The sequence below is a fragment of the Syngnathus acus genome, chromosome 10 (genome assembly GCF_901709675.1).
Source record: "Syngnathus acus chromosome 10, fSynAcu1.2, whole genome shotgun sequence".
NCBI classification, from domain to species: Eukaryota; Metazoa; Chordata; class Actinopteri; order Syngnathiformes; family Syngnathidae; genus Syngnathus; species Syngnathus acus.
Window position 1 is genome coordinate 1016992 of NC_051095.1, and position 10316 is coordinate 1027307.

A 10316-nucleotide genomic window follows, 5' to 3' on the forward strand; every position below is an offset into this window, starting at 1 on the left:
GGGAAAATCACAGTAGTCCAAATCAACTGGCTCCTTTTTCATGGTTGACACTAAATAAAGGAATCAGTGCAAGAATGTCACCTCTCCAAGTTTTTGTTTGTTTTTAAGAAAACTACAGTAGCCGGTTTGCCGACTAATCAATCACACGCAGCTACGCAAAGCTCTTTTGGCATTTATTCGATATCCAGCTGAAGGGACAACCGCATCGTTAGCGAGGCAAAAGTATCTTATTTTGTTAGTACAATGGTGTTTCCTTTTGAGCTTTTCTTTTGAAAGGTCTTAATCCGGTTAGCACGCTCTCACGTTGCTTAGCTTGCTACGTTAGCATCCCGGTGGCCACTTGCTGAGAGTGACGAGCACACACCTGGGATGAGCAGCTAATGAGGTAACTTGAACTGAGCTGTATTTACGCCGTTTCGTTGACTTTATACTTGGTTATTTTACTTTGTGTATATTTGTACTATATTGTTTCGTTGCCATTGTGTTAAATTAGCGGGCAAAGTCAAAGGAAACCACTTGTGTCTGGTACTGTATTAGTACTAGTTCAACTAGTGTCTCAATAGGAAGGCCAAAAGAGCAAAGACGGGACCCTTAAACTGGATATCCAGACTATCTAATAAATGCTGAAAGCTTTTCAGTAGCAGCCAGGAAAGAATGTGAAGACCTTTAAAAGATGACAGCAGTGAGTTTGAGATTTGCTGAGGCAGTCTGTGCAGCGGCCAAACCCCAAAGGCCCCCCCCAGGTTTCATTGAATTGCAGACCCCCCAAGTTGTGTAAAAGGCGGAGAAAGGAACTCATCTCCTCTGAATGCACACTGGCTGATTAGGGGAGAAAATCAAGAAGGGAAGGAAGGTGAGCACTGAGCAGCATCTGGATTTGATGTCTGTTTTATCTCAGAATTTCTTGGGGCCCCAGGCGGACGTCTGCTTGGGGGCAACGCTTGTCCCAAATGTGGGGAAGTCCTCCGCGCTGCTCATGTCTGGGGCCTGGAAAGCAAAAAGTATTTAAAAGGACTGTAGGTGACACTTAAATGATTTGTGGTCTCTATGTTGGAGTGAAATAGCTTAACTATTTATGATCTTTGAATGTGTGGGAGGAGCTAACTTTAGCCTGGGTTGTTAGCTGGAGCATAAAAAAAAAGACGTCAAATGAACTTGGAAGTTACATAAAATTGAACTGCACTTAAAAATTGTAGTGAAATAGAGTAAAACTTTTAAAAAAAAAAAAAAAAAAGCTTAAGCCATCATATGTATAGTTTGAACATTTAATTGAGTGATTCTTGCCAGTAGAGGGCGCCATTTTAGGTCTCACCGTGTTCCCTCCGGCGTTCCAGGGTGCGTCGCGCACAACAAAGCCTTTGGTCGGAGTCTTGCTGCCGTCGTCCGGCCCCCCCGCGCCGGTCCCGCCTCCCCCGTAGCGCGACGGAGGCTTCATGTACGCCGCCAACGTCTCAGTTTCAGTCACGCTGAGCATCTAAAATAGTCCCAGGGGCGAAAACGTCAAGCATTTTTGTGTCCTGTACTGTCAACAGAGGTGAGCGTCTCTCACGTATTCTTCCTCCAGGTTGATCAGATGCTCAATGGCGTTGTCCACCGTCTCAGGAAGGCCCGTGACCGTCACTTTGTCAGGTTCGTCCGAACCGGGAGGAGGAAACCGGATGTCAACCTGAAAAATGTACACAAGAGGTAGGAAGAAGAATCCCTCGATTGACTGCTGGATTTTTTGACTTTGCTCCCTTGAAAGTTTCGGGTCGTTTATTGAACGCCGTCCAAACCTTGAACTCCTCCATGAGCTTGCGGACGGCTTTGCCGCGGGCGCCGATAATGCGGGCGTGCGTCCGGCGGTCCAGGCGCACGTCTCGGTTCACCATCTTCTGCAAGTCGGCCACCAACTGCTGGATGGCCTGACACGCCTCCTCCACGTTCCCCTCATACCCCGAAACCACGATCAGGTCCTGAGGGCAACACAAAAACAAAACGGAAATTTACGCACCCTCCCTTCTACCAGCAAGCGCACAGGAGTACGCCGGCCGCCGTGCACCTGCTGTTCATCTCCTTTTTCGGGGAACTGGATGACGACGTTGTGGTCCTTTCGGATTTGAGAAATGACCGCCCCTTTCCGGCCGATGATCTTGGGATGAAACTTGGGCTCCACCGATATGGTCACCTTGAAGCTCCGCAGTAACTAGTGCAAAGGGAGAAATGAAAATAGCTTCGAGAAGATTGGGATTTTGGCCAGGGATTGCTCACCCGGTCCTCCTGCTCTGCCCGGAGCTCTTTGACGCGGCCCAGCAAGCCCTGCTTGGCTCGCTGCACGTTAGCCATCAGGCCCGTCACTTTGATCACGTCCCGCTGCATCTCCGGCTGCGGCACCCACATGTTCACCTGCATTGGTGCACAGACATTAAGGAGCATTGGAAACCACTTTGTCCCCTCAGATTGTCGTTTTTGACATTTTTAATTTTTAATCTTTCATTTTTTATTCAAGTTGGCTTTGGTATACAAGGCAAGATCAATATTAACCTCGTATTCCTCCATCATTTTTCGGATTCCGTTGCCTTTCTGCCCGATGATGTAGCGATGAAGCTCATTGCAAACTTCCACGTCCTCCGTGATGGGCACCAAGGCCTGAAAAAGGACAACGGAGGAGGAAAAAACAAGCAAGCGGTGCTTCTTCGATCCAAATCGACGGCGAGGATCTACCAGCAGGGCAGCCTTGGCCATCTCGCACTTCTCCTCCCGCCCCGATATGGTGACCACGTCACACTTGCGGGGGACAAGCTCCGCCTCTGGACACACGTGTCCGTTCTCCAAAACCTCTTGACCTTGACGGACGACGATTGAAAAGGTCACACGGCAAAACGTTTGCTAAGCTCCGGACGGACGCGAAGCCGCCGCTCGGGGGGAACCTGCGGAGGCGTCGTCTCTCTCGGGGAACTTGATGTGGACCTCGTGCTCGCGGGAGATGTTCTGGATCCGGCTGCCTTTGGGGCCCATGATGGCGCGGTGGTAGCGCTGAGGGACCGCCACCTCCACGCTCACCCGCGACTCCTGCTCGACCAGAGCACGTATCGACAACAACCCAACCGACGAGGTCAGCGCTCGCTTACCAGGTCCTGGATGATCTCCCGTATTCGTTTCTTGGCGGCTTCCACGCAGTCCTTGGCTCCTATGAGGGAAACCCGCCGGCTGTTGGCCCCCGTGCGGGGGAAGCTCACGACCACGCCGCCGTATTCCTCGGCCAACTGGCGTAGCACCTGGCCTCTTCGGCACACAAAATGTCGGTGGTGGCGAACGTCCACATCCATGCTGTCCTCCGACACGTCGTCCTGGAGAGGAGAAGCGACCAGTAGAAAAAAAAAAATTGGAACCAGCGACCGTGTACTCTAAATGTAGTGATGTGGCGCGTGAGCTTTCAAGTTTCACCAGGTTTTTGAGCAGGTTTTCCAGTTCCTCGCGCGCCTGCTGAACGGCTTCCTCTTTGCCCACGATGGTGATCAGCTCCTGCTGGCCGTCGTCAGCCGACGGGAAGATGATGCGGACGCCCGTCCTGTCGCGAACGCGCCGAACATTGGCGCCGCCGCGGCCCATCAGGAACTTGTGGTGCTCAGGCTTGGCCTGCAGCTCGGCTGTGAAGTTGCTGACTTGCTGAATGGAAGAGAGCAGACGTGGGTGGAGATTTTGATGGCCAACATTGGTCTTCGGGCTCTACCTTCTCCTCGGCCAGGTGCAGTAGTTGCCGCCGGGCTTTCTCCACCTCGCCGGCCGGCCCCCTGATGGTGACCCGGTCGGAGGCGGAGCCTTCGGAGGGAAAGTGGATATGGACGGCGCCGCCGCATTCCTCCATGATGGCGCGAACCAGGCAGCCCTTGGCGCCGATGAGCGAGTTGTGGAGCTTGGCCGGGATGATGACCTCCGTCTCTTTAATGTTGGCCTGGAGAAAGGTGGCGGTGAGACCTTCTGGCTTTCCGGACGCCTTTTTAGCCGAGACTGACCATTTCTCTCTGGATGGCGAGGATTCGTTCTCGAGCCGCCTCACAGTTGGCCTTCTTTCCCGTGATGACGATGGTCTCCGAGTTGCTGTTCTCGGTGGGCAGGTCGATCTTGGTGTTGGTCTCCTCGCGGATCTGCCGCCGATGAGAGCGTTATGAGAACTGAACCGCTCGCCAAAGTTTCTTTGGCGCGTTACCTTTTTGATGTTGGCGCCACCTTTGCCGATGATGTTTTTGTGAAACTGCTTGAAGATGGGAACCGAGAGCGAGAAGCTGTTCTCCATCTGCAGGCGAGATTGGCAAAGTGCCAGTCGGGGGACATTTTTTACAGGCCGGTGTGTTTTGGCACTCGTACCAGATCGGCGATCATTTTCTGGAGGAACTTGGCGCACTTCTCCAACTCGCTCTTGGGACCTCTCATCTGAACAAGGTTACTCTTCTGCGCCGGGTCGGGGAAGTTGATGATGACCTGGATGAGGTGGACTGGATGAGACTTGCTTCTGCAGCGCAAAGAGACCACCTCCTCACCTCGGGGAACTTGTCTCGGACTTCTTTTATCTTCTCTCCCTTCTGGCCGATGATGGTTCGATGGAACTTGTGCTCCACCACCAGATCTTTGGTCCGCTCGTTCTCCTGGAGAACGCTTTTTTTTCAAGCTGTCTTCCTCACCGTCCGCCGCAGTCAAGTTAACCTCACCATTCTTTGGACCATCTCGATGAGTTCCCGGCGAGCCAGCTGGACGCCCTTGGGGTCTCCCTCGATCCGAATCAGGCTGCTTCCGTCTGAGTCCTGCGGGATTCTCACCGACACCTTGTACTGCTCCTTAATTCGGTTGACTGGAACGGAAGCGGGAGGTGAAGAAAGCATCTACGCTTTTCTGGTTTTTTCTTTTCTCCAACACTGACTATTGGCGCCGTTCTTGCCGATGAGATGTCTGTGGAAACGCTGGTTGATGAAGACCTCGGTGTAATCCATCCGCACAAGCTGCGAACAAGTCAAAGAAAGCCCTGATCAGAGACTTTCACGGTGGGCGTTCCTCAGCCAGCCAGCCAACCACCCACCAGATCAGTAATGATTTCTTTTAACTGGACCTGAGCCTGCTCCACCTCCTCCGTCGGCCCCTCCAGGCTGATTTGCTCCTCGCCGTCGGTGAACTCGATGTGAACCTACATACACACACAAGAACTGGTCCTAATTTTCCTCCACCTTCAATTTTTATTTATTTTTTTATTGTCCTGTACCCGAGGCAGCTGCTGTGTTATCCGCCCGATGTTTTGTCCTTTCTTGCCTATAATGAAGCGATGCAGCCAGGCCGGCGCCGTCACATCCACCACCGTCATGCTCTTCGCCTGCCCAGCGGGAAAAAATGTAGTAGCCAAAATATTGCAGTGTACCGTATTTCCTGGACTATAAGTCCCAGTTTTTTTCATCGTTTGGTGCAACTTGTACTCAGGAGTGACTTGTGTGTTAAATTATTAACACCTTATATCATTTCACATGTTATTTTCACACTGAACCACATGAGGGCGCTTTAAGCCTGTGGAATAATTGGAACTGCAACTGACGTAAGCCACTACTTCCGGGGTTGGCCGAGTTGTTTATAAGTGACACAGAGGATGAAGATTTCGTCGGATTTAATGGATTTGGATGGTTCGATAAACTTGTTAGCATGTTCGTTTTTTCTATAGTAATTTGAATAACTCTTAATATGTTACGTCAGGCACGTTTTTAGTTCCGTGTTTGTGTTTATGTAACGTTAGCAATGCTAACGGTGCGATTTAAGTCTATTTCTTTATTATGCATTTCGTGGCTTGTGCGACTTCTACTCCGGAGCGACTTATAGTCCGGAAAATACGGTATTGCGCTAAAACCATAATGGCTGACATTTGATATTTCATTTCCTTTTGTTCTCACCTTGGAGTAGACTTGCGTGAGCGCCGGTCCCAGCTTGTCAGGCTCCCCCCGCAGGACGATGGTCTCCGAGCTGGAGTCCAGAGGGGGCATTTCCACCGAGACTCCCGTGGCCTCCAGGATCTCCTGCAAGGTGTTGCCCTTGGGCCCGATGATGTACTTGTGCTGAGACTTCTTTACCTCCACCGAGATGGTGGTGGTCTTCCTCTTCTGTCAGGCAACAAAACTCTATTAGGTTATTCTGCCCCCCCCCCCCCCCCCAAAAAAACACTATTATTACTTCTACTATAACTAGTTTAGGAAACTTTGCAATTCCTTCTCATCTTTTTTTTTTGTTTCGCATGTGTCCGCACCATGTCATCGTAGATGGCGCGAATGCGGCTCAGCGCCAGGGCGACCGCCTCCTTCTCGCCAGTGATGACGATCTCGTCCTTGGTCAGGCTGGGCGGGGGGACGCTGATGCGAGCGCCAGTTTCCTGACTTAGCTCCTGCGCCAGCCGGCTGTGCGGGCCCGCGATGAAGGGGTGGAAGGCCTTCTCCAGGGGGAGACGCTCTACAGCACGCTTGTCCTGATGGGCCAAAAAGAAGATGAGGAAAGTACATCATGGTTGATAGAATTTTTTTTACATGCTTTAGAGTTTTTTTTTTTTTTATTAATGGGAATTTGTGGAGGTTTGCAGTGTAGGGGTACCTCAGGGCAGCGCCTTAGGGCCCTTCTTATTTTCTCTTTTTACAAACGGCTTGACATTAAAGTTAAATTCTATAAATCCAGTTTGGATGATGATGAGATGCTCCAGATATATGACGCTGAGTATTTGATCATCTGCTACAAAAATGATGCACATAAATGCAACTGGATCAACAGTTGCGTTCTGCTACCTGGACGTATCCTGGTGTCTTATTTTTTTTATACAAACATTCTGAATGAGTCTAACATCAAGTATTTCTAATCTGTCGGCATATCCAACCTGCTCGGCAGAGATCAGCAATATCTCATGGCGCGCCTTTTCAATGCCCTCCTTGGTACCGGTGATACGGATGTTGGTACTGGTGTCGTCCGGGCGCGGAATAACGATCTTGGTCGCCGTCTTCAGCTCGAGTTCTTGCAGCTTTTCGCCGTTCTTGCCGATGACAAAGCGATGGTGCTCTTTGGGGATGACCAGCGCGGCCCAAGCCTGGCCATTTCGGGGGAAGGAGATGAACTGGCGCCTTACTGATTGAAATAGAAATTTTCCATTTTCTGACCTGAGTCTGTAGTCTTGCCACAATCTCCTTGCGGGCCTTCATGACAGAGTCCAGTTTGCCCGTGACCATGATGGACAAGCCCTGGTCCTTAGCTAGCGACAGCTCAATGTGAGCTTCGGTCCGCTGCATGATGTCCAAGCACACTTTCGCTTCTTCACCCTCCCCAAATTGGCTGTTGTCCTTGTAGCGCCGTTCCTCCACGGGCACGTGGAAAACCTGCGATGCAGCAGGTCCCATTCTTACTTCTTTTGAGGAGATATTTGCTCCATTTGCTTTTTTTAAGTATTTTATCTGCCTTGATGCAAATGTTGCTTTGCAAGGGTGTGGGTTTTTCTTTTTTTTTTTTTATTCCAATTTGATCATTTCCAATTTTAGCTCTAATATGATACTGCTCGCATCCAATTGCAGATTCTTTTTTTTTTTTTTAGCCTGGCCACTTTTGGCAGCTGTTTTGAAATTGTTTGAATTCCTAAATCAAAACGTGTATGTAACCAAACCAGATAGCTCTGCCTTACCAAAAGTCTGCCATCTTGATGCTAACCCACAATGCAAAGCACCATAGACAGGCTGACCAAACTAGAATGGATACTGCGCGCCTTAAAACAAAACCATGTCAAAAGACAAAACAGTTCAAAGACGGACAGGGAATAAAGCAATACTCGCGGGCCTTTTTTTGGGGGTTGGGTTAGTTTACATTATTCTTCGTTACCCATCAAATCTTGTGGTGTGAAATCACACACTTCAAGACTTTCAAATATTTGAAAAACCCCCCAAACTATTTGATGCTCTGGACAAGAAGCGATCCTCTAATAGACGCAAAAGCAATCTCGAAAATGCCAGATTGTGTCATGTCGAGGGATAAAGTCGTCATGAGCGCCCAGCGTCCTTGTTGGCAAAGCTACCTGAGTAATGACGGAAGCTTTGATGGGTCTGATCTTGCTCCCCCACGCAGGAGCCGCCTCCCCCGCCTTCTCCCCTGGCGCGCCCTTCTCCGGCAGCGGAGGGAAGGCCTCCAGGTAGGTGGGGATGTATGCCTCATCCTCCGGGACGCAGCCTGCACCGCAGAGGTGAGGAAGAAAAACAAAAATAAACACTAGCTACTCCAACATATTTACCTGGAAATTTTCAAAAATTTATTTTGATATATATTTTTTATTTTACTTGAAATTATTTTATATTTGATTTTTTTTTTTATTTATCATTAGGGTAAGCAGGTGGCTTTAGAAGAGGGAGGCGGGATATGGAAAGACAAACTCCAGATAGCCTCCACACAAGTGCGATTAAAAAATGGACAGGTGGGCTTTTGCCCCGCCCTCCAAAATCTTACCTGTGATCTCCCGCTCCCTCAGGCCGCTGCGGTGCTCTGCAAAGCTCTCGGGGGTCAACAGTGCCACTGAGCTCATGGTTCAAGACTTCTTCCGCTATTCCACTGCAACAAATGAGCACAATCAAAGTTCAAGTTTGTCACTGACATTCCAAGTAGTCGGACAAAAAGGTAAAGAATGATTCGCCGGTTAACAAAACACATCGCTAATTTCCAAATGTTGCATAGGTGAGCTTCTGTGTCAATTTAGTTTATCAAGATGGTGACACTCTACTGATGCTTATGTTGTTGTTGTTTTTTGGTATTGTGACAACACAGGTGCAGAGTTTCACCTGCACAGGTCAATTGCCAGCAAGTCCGTCCAGGTTGCGGCTACCGGCGGCGCTTCAGTGCCAGTCTCGTTTTAAGCTCCTGAAAACATGAAACAGGTGCAGTATAAAAGCTTAAATTCACAAAAAACATTGCTAATCTTCACAAAGCCCTTTCATTTTTATACATGGAGATGAATACTATTCAATCCTGTGATTTTGGGGATAGTTTTGGATATGTCAGTGGTTTTTCCTGTAGCTAAAGATTTTAGTGTTACATAAAACATGGGTAAAACTGACAATCAATCTAGAAGAACTTCACTTGGAACTTCAAGGCTGCTTTGGCTGTAAAACCTTATAACTATACAACCTATATATAAAACCCCGTTATTACATTCATACTACAAATTGATGTTTTGAAATCCAGTGAGGAAAATATTTTGTTAAAACTGTTTAGGTCAAGAAAAGGTTTTGGTTAAAAGAAATATCGTTTTTCAACATTATTACGACTGATGACAATTTATAACACTCGAAAGTGGTGTGCCGGATCTGGCCCCCGGGCCTCGCGTTTGAGACCTGTTATTATTGGGCAATATTTGACTTTGAATATTCCCATTTCATAAACGGGGCTTTAATGTCGCCATGTTTAATCAAGAAAGAAACAGGGGGGAGGTAGTGGGGGGGGGGGGGGGTCAACAGTGGCAGGGTTCCTTAAGTGGTCCCACGTGATTTTTTTATGTTTTTATTATAATTTCATCCAATCTCTTGCCGGTCGACTGCGTTCTTAACTCAGGCTTTCCCGTCCACGCTCCTGCCTTGCCGCTTGAATCGAACGTTTTATTCGACTTCATGTTCAATGTCGGTTTAATGACGCACGTCGACGATGAAGCGCAAACGATTTCTTATCATCGCCTCCAAACAAGAACAATAACACGAAGAAAACAAGGCAGCAACCGAGTCGCTCGCTCCGCTCCGCGGGCGCTAACCTTCCTAAGCTTGGCTGCGTGTCTTTGTGGGGGCCAGCCGGCCGGCGGGCGGGCGGCGCAGGCGTTGTCCATCTTGACAATAATGCAAATAATAAATAAGGTGCAAAAGTATCCTACCTTACAGAGAGAAACCGTAGCAGAGGATGTTGAGCGTTTGACAGGTGATGGTGTAAACACAACTGTGATTGGTCGACGAGCATTTCCTCGGACGAAGCGGAGTGATACGCCGAGATGCGCTGCGGTTCAAAGATGGTCCGGCCAATTGCCGCAGTATGTTTACGCCAGCGGAGCATCCAAATAAAATAGAGCCCGGTGATTTTAATACCCTGATTTATGAAGGATACAAAGGCCTCGCAGACTAATGTTTTTAAAGGATTTTGTGGTTTGCCTCAAAGTTACCGTTGACCCAAAATATGGTGATGACAGTGCATCCAAAGTCAATTGTGTTACCCGTATTTCCCGTTTTAGACACTAGGTGGCAGTCCGAACCCAACGTAAACAAAGGTAAGGCAGGACTTCTTTTGTCTTTTTCTCACATTTGGAAGAAGAA

The 10316-nt window shown here is 48.8% G+C and overlaps 1 protein-coding gene across 1 annotated transcript; it reads right to left on the reverse strand.

Moving 5' to 3' along the window:
• Positions 1-794: 794 nt before the first annotated feature.
• hdlbpb (high density lipoprotein binding protein b) lies at positions 795-9990 on the reverse strand. The gene is made up of 28 exons (XM_037262444.1): positions 9884-9990; positions 8805-8883; positions 8476-8577; positions 8051-8202; positions 7149-7364; positions 6872-7078; positions 6257-6472; positions 5907-6113; positions 5234-5341; positions 5054-5158; positions 4898-4976; positions 4689-4828; positions 4521-4625; positions 4348-4461; positions 4190-4276; positions 3996-4127; positions 3713-3934; positions 3427-3648; positions 3111-3329; positions 2910-3051; positions 2704-2825; positions 2524-2628; positions 2251-2385; positions 2042-2185; positions 1776-1955; positions 1550-1666; positions 1313-1474; positions 795-987 (listed from the first exon to the last, which is right to left on the reverse strand). Exons 3-28 carry the CDS (start codon positions 8549-8551, stop codon positions 895-897), a joined length of 3807 nt encoding a protein of 1268 aa, XP_037118339.1. The 5' UTR covers positions 8552-8577; positions 8805-8883; positions 9884-9990; the 3' UTR covers positions 795-894.
• Between the last annotated feature and the right edge of the window lie 326 nt (positions 9991-10316).